This window comes from Sorex araneus, chromosome 2, assembly GCF_027595985.1.
Source record: "Sorex araneus isolate mSorAra2 chromosome 2, mSorAra2.pri, whole genome shotgun sequence".
Classification (NCBI taxonomy): Eukaryota; Metazoa; Chordata; class Mammalia; order Eulipotyphla; family Soricidae; genus Sorex; species Sorex araneus.
Window position 1 is genome coordinate 224,722,476 of NC_073303.1, and position 15,811 is coordinate 224,738,286.

General features: G+C 61.1%; 1 protein-coding gene across 1 annotated transcript; it reads left to right on the forward strand.

Moving 5' to 3' along the window:
* Positions 1 to 3,825: 3,825 nt before the first annotated feature.
* KRT78 (keratin 78) lies at positions 3,826 to 9,900 on the forward strand. The gene is made up of 9 exons (XM_004601835.2): positions 3,826 to 4,207; positions 4,485 to 4,699; positions 5,575 to 5,635; positions 6,060 to 6,155; positions 6,796 to 6,960; positions 7,150 to 7,275; positions 8,598 to 8,818; positions 9,414 to 9,448; positions 9,526 to 9,900. Exons 1-9 carry the CDS (start codon positions 3,848 to 3,850, stop codon positions 9,795 to 9,797), a joined length of 1,551 nt encoding a protein of 516 aa, XP_004601892.2. The 5' UTR covers positions 3,826 to 3,847; the 3' UTR covers positions 9,798 to 9,900.
* Positions 9,901 to 15,811: the final 5,911 nt, after the last annotated feature.

The window sequence follows — 15,811 nt, forward strand, 5'->3', positions numbered from 1 at the left end:
AGATGTGCCCCCAAATCAACCAACCAATCAAACAAAAATCCCCCAAGCAATAAAAACACAACCCTGTAAAATAAACTCTCCATGAGCAGGCAGTGAGCATCCTTCTTTGGGACCTTGAATCCTCGGACCGCTAGCCTCCCAGCTCAGGGGAGAATGCCTTCTTTCACTTCACAGATTGCCTCTTCTCTGTCTCCTTGCTATTTCCCAACTAAAATAATTTCACTTTAGTTGTCTTCCACAAAAATTCTTTTCTGTGATATAAGGACAAGAGCCTGGACATGGGTGGAAAAGGAGACAAACCTCTCTCACCATTTCAGATCTCCCAGGCTACCCCCGCCTCTTCCCTGACCATTATGTGGGAGGTGCATTCCAGGAAGAGGGAAAGGCAAGTGCAAAGGCCCTGTGGCAGGAATGTTCCTGGCATGTGGAGAATAAATGAGGGGATAAACTAGGTTAGGCCTCTTGCACCCTATACTCTTCTATGCTTATCATAATTGCAATGACATACTTTTCTAATTGCCTATTCCATGTCTGTTTCTCTACCAGATTCTAAGCTTTCAGAGTGCAGGTTGCGGACTTTGGCCTTTGTGAAGTCCTAAGTCTCAGCATGTAGGATCGAGTAGGTGCTCAATTATATTTATTTTCAGTAAATAAATTCATGTGAATAAATGGTATTTGGGTCAAGAGCTTCATTTGCACAAGCTAGAAAGGGCTTTTGAGTGAGAGAGACAGAGAGAGAGGGAGGAAAGGAAAAGAGAGAGAGACGAGAGAGACAGAGACAGAGACAGAGGCAGGGAGGGAGACAGAGAGACAAAGAGAAAGACTGAGTTTTAGGGTCAGTGCTGAACTTGGTAGGGTGCCGGGGGGTGCATGAATGGGGTCCCTGCTGGCCTGGGGCTTCCCTGGGGCGGGCACACTGAGCTGGCACTGGTCAGGGTGGGTGTGGGCGCGGGGGCTGGGGAGGCTCCAGCCCTGGGAGTGGCCGGACATCCACGGTGGAGGCCCCTGTGCACTCGCTCCTGTGTGAGGAGTGTCCTTGGTGCCCGGGCAGAGACCACCCAGATGGCAGGGGCTGGGCACCGCCTCCCCTCTTCCCGCCCCTCCCCTCCCCAGCTCTGCACACTGCTCTTTATTCTCCGGGAGGAGCGGGGGTCACTCCGGGCAGTGCTTGGGGCCAGAGGTGGTCTCAGGGCGGAGAGCATGCCCTCCTGCAGGCAAGCATGGACCCCCGGCCTGCGAGCCATCTCTCTGGCCCCACTATTTATTCGTCAAAGTAAAGAAAACCTTTGACAAGAGCAGTGAAGAACCTGGGGTTGGGGAGCCAGAGTGATGGTCCAGTGGGTCGGGGGCTTGCCTGGCACCTGGCAGACTGGGGTTCAATCCCCAGCACCCCATATGATTCCCCCAGGCCCGGCCCGGAGGGATCCCTGGACACGGTCCCTCCCCACCCCCCCACCTCCCACCAAACAATAAGGAATGAACCTTTTGTGTTATTGCCGTGTTGGGTGGAAGTTTTCCCTAGCTGCAATGCCAAAGGGCGCGGTCACACCCGGGGGGTGTGGGCAGTCCTGGGGGACAAAGTCGGGGCCCACAGATGCAAGGGTTGTGCTTTCCTCAGGACCCACATCTCTGGGCCAAGAATCCAAAGCAAGCGCCACGGATGCCCCATGTGGCCAGGGCTGGACAGAGGAGGATGACAGACACCGTGAATGACCAAGGGCTGGTGGGCTGCCCCGGGGGTGTGGGGGGGCTGCTGGATGAGCTGGGGTCCCACCCTTTGCCGGATTAGAGGGGCATCCTTTTTTTTTTCTTTTGCTTTTTGGGTCATACTTGGTGATGCACAGGGGTTACTCCTGGCTCTGCACTCAGGAATTGCCCCTGGTGGTGCTCAGGGGACCCTATGGGATGCTGGGAATCGAACCCGGGTTGGCCGCATGCAAGGCAAACACCCTCCCCGCTGTGCTATTGCTCCACCCCATAGAGGGGCGTTCTTGAGCAAGTTACTCAGACCCCAGAGTGGCAGGCCGAACATCTCAAGGTTAGCTGGTGCAGTGCCTCAGTGGCCCAGGGCCACCCCTCCCCACACCAGGGGACCTCAGGACCCTGCCGTGTAGATGAGGGTGACGGCGTGAGCTCACTCTGGCTCACTCTAGTATCACAAATATGGGGAAGTTCCCGGCAGGTAAATTCGGCCCCATCCTTGGTGACCTTAGTTCTCCACCCTTCATCCTGGGGTAGGGCCGGCCCCCCCCCGCTTTGTTGTTTGCTTTGGGGCCACACCTGGCGCTGGTGCTGGGGGCTCCCTCCTGGCTGTGCCGGGGCTGGCGCTGTGCGGGGAGCAAGCCCCGCTCTAGCACTCGAGGCCTGAGCTAAGCTCGTCCCTGGCTCTCCCTGCTGCTTGCAGGATGGTCCAGGTGGCACCTCAGGCTTCCGGCTTCCTGGGTTCTCTCTCTCGGGTTGGGTGGCTTCATGCTGCCCCCTGTTTCCTGGGTGCCCCTGGCCTCGGGCCCTTGAGCTCTGCTCTGCCCACGGACAGTGGCCTGCTGGTCACTTCTTCCTCATGAGGTCACCTGTGGCTCAGTTTCCTCCAGGGGCGCTGCCCCCTGGGGTAGAGGAAGGAGGAAGGGGCCCCTAATCCCCCTGAGGGTGGGGGGAGTCAGGCCGCCTGGCAGGGTGGCACGTTACCAGCCCGGGTCTTCCTCATCGCATCTCTCTGGGGTGTGACGTGCTGTTCCTGTTATTGATTTGAGCTCGATGATCAAGGCTGCAATACCCAACTCCTGGTTACACGAGGCTTTAAGAAGGCAGGTGGGTGTGTGTGGGTGGGGGGGTGCGGGGGGCACAGATAGAGAAATTCTAGGCATTCTAGCATCCCGGGCTGCCTGCTTGCAGTGGAGGGGCTTTGGTGCAAGCCCACAGGTGCCTCCTACAGGGAGCCCTCCAGGATAGCAATAGGGATTTACCACCTGAGCCCTTGAGCCCCTCCACTCGGCGGACCTTCAGGGGAGCAGTGAAATCTGTTTGGAGACGCCCCTGAATTTTGGCCTCTGTTTCCCGCCCCCCAAGGGAGTATGTTCTCGGGCACACACTTCACATGGAGCCCGGTGCTCTGTCAGGGCCTCCCTGGAGGGGAGTGGGGCGGTCAGGTGTCTCCCATACCCCAGAGGCTCCGTGGGTCCGAGTGGCTTGGGCAGCGCTGACACCGGCTCCTGTGGGTGGCACCTCCCGGGTGATTGCTGGGCTGGGCCAGAGGAGGGACCCGGCCGCCCTGTTTTCCTGTTTCATTTCCAAACACTGGAGTCCTTTCAGCCAGTCACTCTAGTCGCATCCCTGTTAACCTCCTCTCCTCCAGCGCCTTCCCTCACCGCCTGTAGGTCGCTTGGCCCCTGAGAAGTCCATTTGCTTCTCTCCAGGTCTCCGGGTGCTTTGAAGCCCATCTGCTCCCTTCTTTTTCCCCCCCTTCCTCCTCCCTTCCTCCCCACCTCCTCCAGGAAGCCTTCCTTGATCACACCCTCAGAGACTGCCCAGGGCCAGCCGTCCCCTTCCCCCAGCACACAAGGCCCCCATGTCTGGCTGCTTCCTGGTCCCGAGGCCCGTGTGGTCCTTCCTCTCTAGCGGGGCAGGTCTGGGGTTCCCTCCCCTGGGGCCCGGCACGTGGCAGTTGCTCACGCTGCTGGTGTCAGGGTAGGTCAGCTGGAGCCTGAGAGGGACACAGTCAGGCCCGCGGCATCTGGCTCGCGGAGGCCCAGCCCAGGCACGGGAGGGGATAAAAGTCTCGTGCCGGGGCCTCGGGGCAGGAAGTCACACAGTCCCGGCACACGGCACACGAGCTCAGCCTGCCTCTGCCATGTCTCTCTCCCCAGGCCGGGCCCGCAGGGGCTTCCGCGCCCTCTCGGCCTGCTCTGTGCGCCCGGGGGCCCGGGGCCCAGCCAGGCCCTCCTGCTCCTTCAGCAGCAGGAGCCTCAGTGCTTCCGGGGGGCGCCGAGGAGCCTCCCAGGGGCGGGCCTGGGGGGCGCAGTTCGGCCCAGGCCGTGGGGCGGCAGGCCCCGTCCGCTGCCCTCCGGGGGGCATCCAGGAAGTGAGTTTCAACCAGAACCTGCTCATCCCCCTGAAGATCGAGATCGACCCCCAGTTCCAGGAGGTGCGGACGCAGGAGACCCAGGCCATCCGCAGCCTCAACAACCAGTTCGCTTCCTTCATCGACAAGGTGAGGGTCCCGGGAGCAGGGCCCAGCCCCGCCTCCCTCAGGGGCCCTCCTCTCCCCCCTCCCAGCCCTAGGATGTCCAGGGGAGGTGTGTGTGGTGGGGGGCCGAGGCTCCTGATCACTCACTCCCTCCTCAGGGCCTGCCCTCCCGATCACTTACACTGCTCTTCTGTGCTCGGAGAGTCCGAGCAAGGCCCCGGCCCTGGCCGGGCGGGGTGGGCGTGGGCAGGGGCTGTTGCCCCTCGGCCCCCAGGCTCAGGCAGCCTCTGCGGTGCCGCAGGTGCGTTTCCTGGAGCAGCAGAACAAGGTCCTGGACACCAAGTGGAGCCTGCTGCAGGAGCAGGGGCCCCGCGCCGACCCCCGGGGCCTCGAGTCCTTCTTCGAGGCCCATGTGGCCCAGCTTGGGCAGTGGCTGGAGCAGCTGCAGAGAGACCGGGGAGCACTGGAGGCCGAGCTGCAGTCCTGCCGCAGCCAGGAGGAGGAGTACAGGACCAAGTAGGCACCACTGGGCGCTGCCTCGGCCCCCTGGGAGCCTGGGCTCCTGCAGCAGCCCCGAGGGGCGCAGGGGCGGGGGCGGGGGGGGGTGCGCAGCAGCCGTGCCGCCCGGGGCCGGGAGGGGCCCCCGCTGCTCCCCTGCGGTGGGGTTCTCCCCAGAAATTCTGGTTGAGCAGGCTGCGGGCTCCCGTGACTCAGAGCTGCCCTGGTCTCTGGGTGCCGTGGAATCCACTTAGCGGGACCCTCCCCAGGAGAGTGGCGTGATTCACACCGCAGGCAGCTCTGGGCTCCTCACCCTCCTCACGGGGCGGGACACGGGCAGCGCCGGCTCACCTCCCCAGCCTCAGTTTCCGTGTCTGGAAAGTGGGCCTGTGCCACCTTCTGACCCTGAGTCGCAGGAGGATGGGACCAGGGGGGGAACAGGCCCTGGAGGGAGCCTGGGGCAGGGGAGAGGTGGGGAGGGCACGAGCAGGAGACGGGAGTTCTGGGCCACCAAGGGAGGACGGTCCTAAAGTTCTGGAAGGCTGAACTGCCACCTCTGATGGTGAGCGGGATTGATCAGGTGACGGCCCTCAGCCTCCCTCAGGGGACCGGCTCCCCTCAGCCTTCTCAGCCCTGGGCCCAGGGAGCCCGGGTGAGGCCTGTGTTCCCTGGGGCGCTGTCGGAGACCCGCCCTCCCCGAGGCAGGATGGCCACAAGCTCCGGGGCCAGGGCCCACGGGGACAGTGCCGGATGCGGCAGGATGTCGACGTCAGGGAAGGCTGAGAAGGGGCTGGAGTCCAGCTTGCAGGCCCCTCGAGGAAACGGGAGGCCCCGGGCCTGCAGGGAGGCTGGCCGGAGGCAGCCGGGCTCTGAGTCTGTCCCTCCTCTGGCAGGTTCGAGCAGGAGGCCCAGAGGCGCGCCACGGTGGAGAATGACTTTGCGGTGCTTAAGAAGGTGAGGGCGGGGGCCAGTGACCCCGCTAGGGTGCCGAGTGGCTCCCCACGCACAGAGCCCGGCCCTGAGCCAGAGGGGCGGCTTCTGAACGCAGACCCCACTGGCATGCTCCCTGGGGGCCCCCAAGAAGGTGGGACAGCTATGCAGGCAAGGCGTCCCAGGAGCCATGTGCTAAACTCTCGGACTCACCGTGCTGGAGAGGATGCCAAAGGCACGAAAGAAGCAGAGCTGGCTGGGATTGAGCCGGGTGGGCTTCCTGGAGGTGGTGTGGTTTGGTCAGGTGAATGGGAGTGCAGCATGGCAAGGGTCTTTGGAGGTGGTGAGAGGGGGTGGGGGGTGCGGGTGGACCTCAGAGAGGACGAGAGAGCACCTCCCCCCCGAAGACCACACAGAGGCCTCTAGTCTCTCTCTCCCCTCTCTGCAGGAGGTGGACGGGGTATTCCTGAGCAAGATGGAGCTGGACGACAGGCACGAGTCTCTCCGGGTGTACGTCGACTTCCTGAAGCATCTGTATGAGGAGGTGAGGCTTGGCCGAGGGCAGGGGGTGGGGGAGGGCAGCGCCCCCCGAGCCCCGGGGCTGCAGGGGACGCCGTCACTCAGCCATCGGGCAGAGTTACCGAGGATGGACAGCTCGGCTCGCGAGGGGCCGGACACACAGCCCGGAGCCTGTCTTCCCGGGCAGATGTCTGCAGACGGGCAAACTGTCTGGGACGCCATGGGTCCCCGGAGCTCTGGGGGGCGGAGCGTTGGGAAGGAGGCGTGAGGGCAGAGGCTGCTGTGCCCGGTGGGGTCGCAGGAGGCCTCTTTGCAGGACGCAGAGTTGGCAGAGACTCGAAGGAGGTGAGGGAGGGGCCGTGCGGCCGGGCAGAGGGGCTGCCTAGAGCCCGGGGCGCGCTGGTGTCTTTGGGGAGACACGGCGGGTGGGCAGCAGCTCAGCCCAGCCAGGGGCACGGTGGGGAGAATTGGGGACACTTTCCCTTAGTGCCCAGCTGTGCAAGCTTTGTGTCCACCGAGGGGACAGCACCCCCCGAGGGGGTTCACTACCACCAGGCAGCCCCCCACCGTGTGTGTGCAGGAAGTCCTCCTACCACCTCCCCACCCCCTGGGGGCCTGCAGGGGGAAGGGGCCAGACGGTGGGACTGAGTCTGTCTGCCCCCCAGGAGCAGGCCCAGCTCCAGACGCAGGCCAGCGACATGTCTGTGGTCCTGTCCATGGACAACAACCGCTGCCTGGACTTCAAGGATGTCATCGCCGAGGTGCGCGCCCGCTACGAGGAGATCGCGCGGGCCAGCAAGGCCGAAGCGGAAGCGGCTTACCAGAGCAAGGTGCAGGGCCGGGTGGAGGGAGGGCTGGGTCTGCGGGTCCCCACGCGGAAGCCCCCGGGGCCGAGCGGGCACAAGCACGTCCCCCTCCAGGAAGGAGGCCAGGCCAGAGCGTCTGCCAGAGGACGGGGTGGGGGGCGTGGAGCAGGGGCGGGGAGGCTGCTGCTGCATGAGCCCACCTCTGCCCCTCAGTACCAGGAGCTGCAGAGGTCCGTGCAGCAACGCGGGGACAGCGTGCAGGTGACCAGAGGCCAGATCTCCCAGCTGCAGCAGGCGATCAAGAAGCTGCAGAGTCAGATTGAGACTCTCAAGACGCAGGTGAGGGCTCTGAGGCCGCTGACGCTCTCCCTCTCGCGCCGTTGCCCCAGGGCCCTCCCTGGGTTGATGTGAAATCCCGTTCCTTTTGGTTATGTGACCACACCTGGCAGTGCTCAGGGCCTACTCCTGGCTCTACCCTTTGTTGCCAACGAAAACACAGCCGAGATGACGGTTCCCACACGCTGTGGAACCACGGGGCTCCTCTGCCACTCACAGGGTCACACTCGGTGACTGTGGTGCTTGGGTACATCCCGGCTATGCTCATCTCAAGGGGGAGGAAGAGGAGGGAGAGAAGAAGGGGGAGAAGGAGAGGAAGAGGAGAAGGAAGAAGAGGAGAAAGAGGAAGAGGAGGATGAGGAAGAGGAGAAGGAGGAGGAGAAGGAGGAGAAAGAGGGGAAAGAGGGGGAGGAAGAGGGGAAGAGGGAGGAGGAAGAGAAAGAGGAGGAAGGGGAGAAGGAGGAAGAGGAAGAAGAAGAGGAGGAAGAGGAGGAAGAGGAGAAGAGGGAGGATAAGGAGGAGGAGGAGAGGGAGGAGGAAGAGAAGGAGGAGGAGAGGGAGGAGGAAGAGAAGGAGGAGGAGGAGAAGGAAGAAGAGGAGGAAGAGGGGAAGAAGGAGGAGGGAGGAGGGAGGAGGAGGAAAAGGAGAAGGAGGAGGAATGGGAGAAGGAGGAGAGGGAAGAGGAGAAGAAGGAAGAGGAGGAGAAAGAGGAGGAGGAAGAGGAGAACGAGGAGGAGCCGGAGGAGGAGGAGGCTCATGGGGGTGGCCGTGGTGCTCACATGTGACCGGCTGGGACCACATCAGTCTCCTGGTGTCTTTCCTGCTCACACACCGGCTGTGTCACCGGGGCCTGTGACATATGGAGATCCCGTGGTCCATTCCTCAGTTCTGGGGGTCTGGGAGTCTTGAGTGGGGCCTGTGGGGACTCCTTCTGGAGAACTGGGGGTGGGGGGGCCGTGCTTGTCCCTGAGGACCCAGTTCCCAGGGGTTTCTGCATCACTTACTGTGTCGTCTCTGCCCTCACAATGCATCTTCCTCTGGGGACCCCAGTCTGAGTTTAGGGTTCAGCCTAGTGGCCGTGGGGTTCCCTCTCGACACCCGTAGCCCACACACACGCACAGACCCTGTTCCTCAGGAAGGCCACCGTCTCATGTTGCAGGTGGCGGGGCCATGGGGGGCACTGTGTGCTCCCCTCAGCAGTGTCTTTCCATAGCAGAGGAGGGGGCCGTGGGACAGAGACCCTCCCCCGCCTCCGGCCGACCCCCCCAGGGAGCAGTGGTGCTGGACTCACTGACCCTTCCTGCCGCCCATTCCGCCTTCCCCAGAACTCCAGCCTGCAGGACGCCGTGGCCGACGCGGAGCAGCGCGGGGACGCGGCCGTGAAGGACGCACAGGCCAAGCTGGCCGGGCTGGAGGCTGCCCTGAGGGACGCCAAGCAGGAGCTGGCCCGGCTGCTGCGCGACTACCAGGAGCTGATGAGCACCAAGCTGGCGCTGGACGTGGAGATCGCCACCTACCGCAGGCTGCTGGAGGCCGAGGAGAGCCGGTGAGGGCCGGGCAGCTGCCCGGGTGTGGAGAGTCATTCTGTTGGCTGGAGCGATGGCACAGTGGTAGGGCGTTTGCCTTGCACGCAGCCGACCCGGGTTCGATCCTACACCCCTCGGTAGGCAAGCTACCGAGAGTATCCTGCCCACATGGCAGAGCCTGGCAAGCTACCCGTGACGTATTCGATATGCCAAAAACAGTAACAACAAGTCTCTCAATGGAGACGTCACTGGTGCCCGCTCGAGAACAATGGGATGACAGTGACATTCTGTTGGTTGAGGTTTCAAATGAGGGCTGGAAGCTTTTCCTGGCTAGATGAGCTGCTCCCAGAGGCTTAAACGCCCTGAGCACTGGGGCTGGAGCGAGAGCTGAGGAGTCAGGGAACCACCGCACATGGGCAAGGAGCCCCAGCCCTGCGGGGTGGCCTCCCCGGCCTCAGCACCCCTGGGTGCAAGCAGCATTCATTGCTGGCTCAAATATTCAGCCCTCCATTCCCTGAGCACAGGGCGGGGGTCCCCCCGAATGATCAAATAGCTCCCCTAGGGGATCCACTCTCTGGCTCCTTCTTAGCCTCTTCTCCCGTCTCTCTTTGCCAGGATGTCTGGGGAGTGCAGCAACCAGGTCACGATCTGTGAGTATTGGGGGGCTTGGGGAGAGGGGCTGTGTGGGGAGGCGAGAACCCCACCCTGACTCTGTGTCTCTTGGCAGCTGTCGGGGGAGGCGGTGCCTCTGCGTGCGGGGGATTCGGCGCTGGCCTGGGGGGCACCTGTGGCCGCGGAGGCAGGAGAGGCGACTTTGGCTCCAGCTGCACCAGCATCGTGAAGGGGGGCTCCGGGGCCTCGCTCGGCCCAGGGTGGGACTCCCTGCTGGGCTCTTGCTCTGTGTCCGGTTCCGGCTCCAGCTCCAACGCCAGCTGCGGCGGCCACACCATTGTGAAGAAGACAGTCGAGTCGAGTCTGAAGACGTCCATCATCTACTGAGTGACCCAGCAGCCTCCTGCCCCCACAGGCTCCCTGGACCCTCAGGGCCCCGCTCCCACCCCTCACCCCGTCCCTCCACCCCCTGCTCCATGCCCACTGCCCACAGCCAGCTCTGGGGCACTCTGCACCGGTCAATAAAGTCCCAGCTGCTCACCTGCCACCCAGTCTGACTTTGCGTTGTGTGGTCTGAAGCCCTGTCCCCACTCCCAACTCCCACTAAGGTGTGTCATCCCCCAGCCAGCCCCTGCTTCTCAAACTTGGGGTCACAGGCCCAGGTGAGGACACTGGCCGGAAAGCAGAGGTTACAAAAACAGTTATGTTCTGAGTATGCAACAGTGAAAGGTTTCTGAAGATGCAAGACCAAAAAAATGAACCTCAAGCCAACTCTACAGCTAGTCCCTGGTTCTGTTGAGGAAACTCCCACCCAAATCCAGTGGGAACCAGGCATGATGCCTTAAAACAGGAAAAACACAATATTAATGATGCCAACAGACCTAGCCGAGCTCCCGCTCCAAAACCTGGGCCCAGGACAGACGAGAACTCTGTTTTCTAGTCTGTCCGAGAAGCGATGGGGCATTTGCAGCCCCTGGCAGGGGTGTAGAAAGTAGAAAGTAGAGTGTAGAAGTAGACATTTCCATGCATGTGGTTTGGAAAGACTGGGTTTGGGCCACCTCGAGGACATGAGCACATCACAGGCCATTCCCAGGTCACCAGGGTTCCGGAGCCAGACTGGGACCGTCTCAAGGACATCCCGAAGGCACTCCATGGTTATGTCATGTGTCCCTGACTCAGGTGCCCCCTGAAAGGTCCTTTTCTCTGGTGTTAGTCTGTTCGGAATCTGGGCTGGGGTCTTTTTTCTTTTTTTTTTTTTTGTAAATGAAAGGGATGTTTATTTCTTTTTTTATTCTAAGGTATTGATTATCCAATCATATATGATGGAACATCAATGTGTATTGGACTTGCTGACTAAGACTGATAAAGTTTACTTTCTTTTTCAATTTTTTAATTTTTTAAATTTTTTTGCTTTTTGGGTCACACCCAGCAATGCACAGGGGTTATTCTCCTGGATCATACAATCAGGAATTACTCCTGATGGTGCTCAGGGAACCATATGGGATTCTGGGAATCGAACCCAGGTTGGCCGCGTACAAGGCAAATGCCCTACCCTCTGTGCTATTGCTCCAGCCCCAATTTTTAAATTTTTTATTAATTCACTGTGAGATACAGTAATAAAAATCTCATGTTTGAACTTTGATCATCTAACACCCATCCCTTCCACCACCAAAATCCCCAGATTCCCCACCCCCATTCCACACCTCCCCCTGCCTGATGGCAGACAATTTGCAAAGTATTCTTTCTCTACTTTAGTTAGCTTCAACAATCAACATCAGTCATACCACACCTCATACCTGCCAAAAATGCAATGTTAGACAATGTGTTTTGTACTGCTCGTTATGGATATAATATAATATTGTGCAGCCACAAGAGTGGCCGCGCACTCAAGGAATTCTAAGATTTTAATAATTAGGGTCTGAAGAAATCACTGCATCAAGTTGCTCGGGTCAGAGATTTATCTGTGTGTCTCTGGATCATGGCCATGTGGGAGCTTAAGTAGATGGTGGGCGGATGTGACATCATCTCAGTGTCCCATGGGGTGGGAACAAGGATGGCCCACTCCTCCCCTGTCCCGAGAGACTTGGGATTTGCCAACTTGCCACTACCTCGAACTTGTACCTGGTGCTTCTGGCTGCCTTCTAGAAAATGGTGACCACTGGGGCTCTTAGCGGGCAGGCGGAGGGACAGAGCCTGCCCCCGTCTGGAGCAGCCTGGTGGGGAAGGCCTTTTGCAAAGTCCAGGGCCATCTCTGTGGCAAGTTGTCAGGTCCGAGATTCATTTGTGTGTCTCTGGGGTCTTTTTAATTTTTTTTTGCTTCCTACCTTGTATTAGTATATTTATTTATTTAGTTATTAATTATTTGCATCACCGTGAGATAGTTACAAGCTTTCATGTTTGGGTTACAATCTCACAATGATCAAACACCCATCCCTCCACCAGTGCACATTCCCCACCACCAATATCCCGGGTATACCCCCCTTTCCCACCCCCCGCCTCCATGGCAGACAATATTCCCCATACTCTCTCTCCACTTTGGGGCACTATGGCTTGCAACACAGACACTGAGAGGTCATGTTTGGTTCATTATCTACCTTCGGCATGCATCTCCCATCCCGACTGGTTCCTCCCGCCATCATTTTCTCAGTGATCCCTTCTCTATTCCCTCTGCCTTCTCCCCTCTGCTCACGACACAAGCTTCCAGCTATGGGGCTCTTTTCCTCATCAGTTTCACAGCCCTCAGCAGGCTTCGTTCCTGACCCGTGCAGGTCTGCTCACCCAGACTCCTCCTTTCCGAGACTTCACAGATGTCCTTCCTCCTGCAGGCCCCCCTAATTCCCTTTGCCTGGACCCTCAGACGTCCCCAGCCCCAGCCCAGCCTGGCTGCACCTGTTGTCCTCGGGGCTCCATTTCTGCTGAGTTCTGGTCCGGGACTCAGGCTCTCTATTAGCTGGGGCCTCTGGGCAGGAGATGGATGGGAGCAGCTGCCAGCTGGGCCAGGCTCTGGGGGGCCTCTTCCCGACCCTCCTTTCTCCTTGGTGCTCACCCCAGCCCGGGACCATTGGAACCTCAGGCTGGCAATGTCTTGCTCTTCCTCCTCTGCAGAAAGCAGGGGTGCAGGGCTCACGGCCCAGTACTAGGAGGGCAGGAGAGTGGCCGTGCTCGGGGATCATAGGGGGTGCCAGCAGTCAAGCCCAGGTCAGCCACATACTAATCAGCTGCTTGCGGCTGAGAAACAGCCACTCTTCTAGAGCACGGGGCCAGGAGTAAGTCCTGAGCACCAGCAGGTGTGGCCTCAAAGCAAAACCAAACAAACAAACCAGCCAAAGAAAGTTGGGCTGGGCCAGGGTGGTAGTACCGAAGACAGGGCACTTGCCTTGCATGTGATCAACCCGGGTTTGATCCCCAGCACCCCCTGTCATTTTCCGAGCCCCGCCCCACCTCCCAAGAGTGATCCCTGAGCCAGGAGTAAGTCTGGAGCACCTCTAGGTGTGGACCCCAAATAACAACAAAAGACAGGTGGGTACAATGGAGTTTAATGGAAGGATTCTCACGGGGTAGGGGCAGGTGGGAGGGGGCAGGCTGGCCACGGTGGAAAGCCACCACCAGCCCAGGGACAGACCAGAACCCAGGGGTGTCCTGGGCCCAGAAGTATCCCAGGGATATGAGACTTCCGGGGCTGGACTGGGGCAGTGCTGGGAAAATCTGGATGTTGGACCCACCCTGGGTAGTGCTGGAGATCAGAGAAGGGGGCCTTGATGACAGGGCTGGGGGCGCCGTGACGCGGCCACCCGGAGGGTGACAGGAGACAGGGCTGCAGCCAGGAGGGCAGGAGTGCAGTGCTGGGTCAGTCTCTCCCCACCCCTAGCCTGTTGTATTGATGGTGGCAGATGCTCACGTGCCAAGGGCCTGCCCCATGACCATGTGCCCTAAGTGTTGACGGCGGCATTACCAGGAGTCAGAAAGTTTCCCACAGGGGCTCTCCGGGCCGGGAGCCACCCACGTCACTCCACTCTCTTCGCCCATGTCAGCACCCAGCCTGCCCGTGGCTTCCATTGACACCATGAGTGGTTTTCCCCGGACGTAGGTGGAGAGGCAAGGAATATGCGGGGCCTGTGTGTCCCAGGAGCCCGTGGGTCACCCCCAAGTGCCTGTCTTCCCGTCCCACGCGGACTTCCCCAGTGCCTCCTGCTCCCTCTGCCCCCTGTCCGGAACCCCTAAGCGACCCTGAGCAGGTCCTCGGGGGTCCGGAGGTCTGAGTGGCGGCCGGGAAGGAAGCAGCCGGGACTGGGTGGGTCAACCCCCAAGCACCCTCACTCCAGGGCCTGCAGATGAGTGATGAGGAAAGCAGATCCCTGCCCGTGTTCCAAACGGGCTAGCACCCGAGAGAGGAGGCTGCCAAGGGGCAGCTGAGCCCGGGTGACGGCAGAACCACGGAGAGCATTCGGGGTGGCCTTGAGACGGTCCTAATCTTGCCCTGTGACCTTGGTAACGTGGGAACGGCCTCTCACCTGCGCATGTCTTCAAGGTGGTCCCGACCCTGCTTTGTAAAACAATGTCCTTGGGAATCTCCCCTGCCCTCCCCGGCCAGCTGCTTGCAAATGCCCCCATCCTGATCAGATGTTCGATAAAACAGTTTTCGCCTTTGTTCTGGGCCCAGATTTTGGAGCAGGAGCTCTGCTGGGTCTGCCAGTGCAATAAAAATAGTGTTTTCCCCACACCCCCTCACTGCCCCTTGCTTGGTTTTCCACGGGCTTTTGGTGGGGGTTTCTGCAGCAGGAGGTCAGGGTGCCTGTGGCTGCAGGGAGGAGGAGGCTGGCTTCTGCTGTGTCTGAGTTCCAGAGAGTGAGTCTGGGCTGTGCTGTGTCTGTCGCCAGCACAAGCCCGAAACAGGGCACTGAGTAACCGTGCGTGGATGTTGGTCTCAGGGAGGGGCGGCAAGTGCTCCCCCACTACTCCCACCACCCCCTGTCTGCCTGACTCACCAGCTGGCATCTGACATCACTCCCTTCCCCGGGGCAGGGGGCCCCCACTCAGGACGGGGAGAGATAAGGGAGGCTGAGAAAGTGAACACAGCCGTGGGGACAGCAGGCAAAGGTCAGTGGGAAGTGACAGCTCAGCTGGGAATGCAGGCGGGGGTGGCGGGCTGGGGAGGTGGGGGGTGGTGGGAGGCTGGGGTGGCAGGCCGGGTGCTGCTGGTGCTTTGGGAAAGGCAGGTCTGTTGGCGCTGCTGGTAGACCAGATGCCCAGAAGGGCCCAGAGGGTCTCTGCACTGCCTGAGGACCCCTGACTCAGGGACTTCCTCTTTCTCCACTCCTGCTATTCTCTCACCATAGCGGGGGGGGGGGGGGCGGGGGGCGGGGAAAGCATCCTGTGCATAAGGAACTGTGGCTCCCTGCATCTCTGTCCCCGTGGGATGTGCAGGAAGCCGCTCCCAGAGTCCTGGGCAAGGACCCCCCTCCCAGACTTGTCTGGCCTGGGTGGACCCATTCTCCAGCCTTCCTGGGCCAGGATGAGGCCGAGGCGGGCTGGCTGCTCCCCGGGGCCCCCTCTAGCAGCGTGCCTCTGCTCCCTCCCCGGGGTTTGGTCTCAGCAGCCTGAGGTGGGGTGCGGAGGGGGCTATGAGGTGACTCGGGACCCCCCCACCCCTGAGCCAGGCACGAGGCTCCTCCTGGGACAGGAGACAGGAATGTTGAGGTGCTCTGCAGACCCCGGGAGACTGGGGTCCCACGTGCGTCTTGCCTCTCCACCTACGTCCAGTCTCGATGGGGTGCGTCCCCTCCAGCCACCAGGGTGAGGCAGGGCTTTGGCGTTCAGGCTGTGCTGGAAGCTCCTTATCACCCACCGAGCCCCGGAAGTGTGTGCTCCCCTCCTGGGAACTCCCCACCAGGCAGTCCAGGCCTGAGGCCTCTTCGCGTCCACCCCCCTGGTCCAGACCCTTGAGTGCCCCTAGCAGGCGGTCCTTCAGGGGCGTGCCGAGTCCCCATGCTCCCACCTGTGCCCACCGTGGACTACCAGAAGTGAGACCGTGGGCTGGGTGGGTGGGACAGGGCAGGCCTGGGCACCCTCTCCAGCAGCCCGTTGCCCAACACTGCCTCTCTCACCACCTGCACAGCCCCGGGCCCCGGGGCCTTGGCTTGCGACAGGGGCCTGGGACAAAGCCCACAGAACAGAGCCCCATTGAGCGCGGCCACTGGGGCTGGGTGGGAGGAGCCCCCGGTGGTGGGCACGGCGGGGGAGCCCGTGTCATCTCGTTCCAGGTGAGGACGGCCCTGGGGGCAGGTGGTGCCTGTGGCAGCATCCTACCCCAGACAGTCTCGGGAGGTGATAACAGGACGGGCCCCTCCCTCCTGCCGGGGGACAGGGACTCCCCACAGCCCACGGGGCCCCGCCCCCCGTCC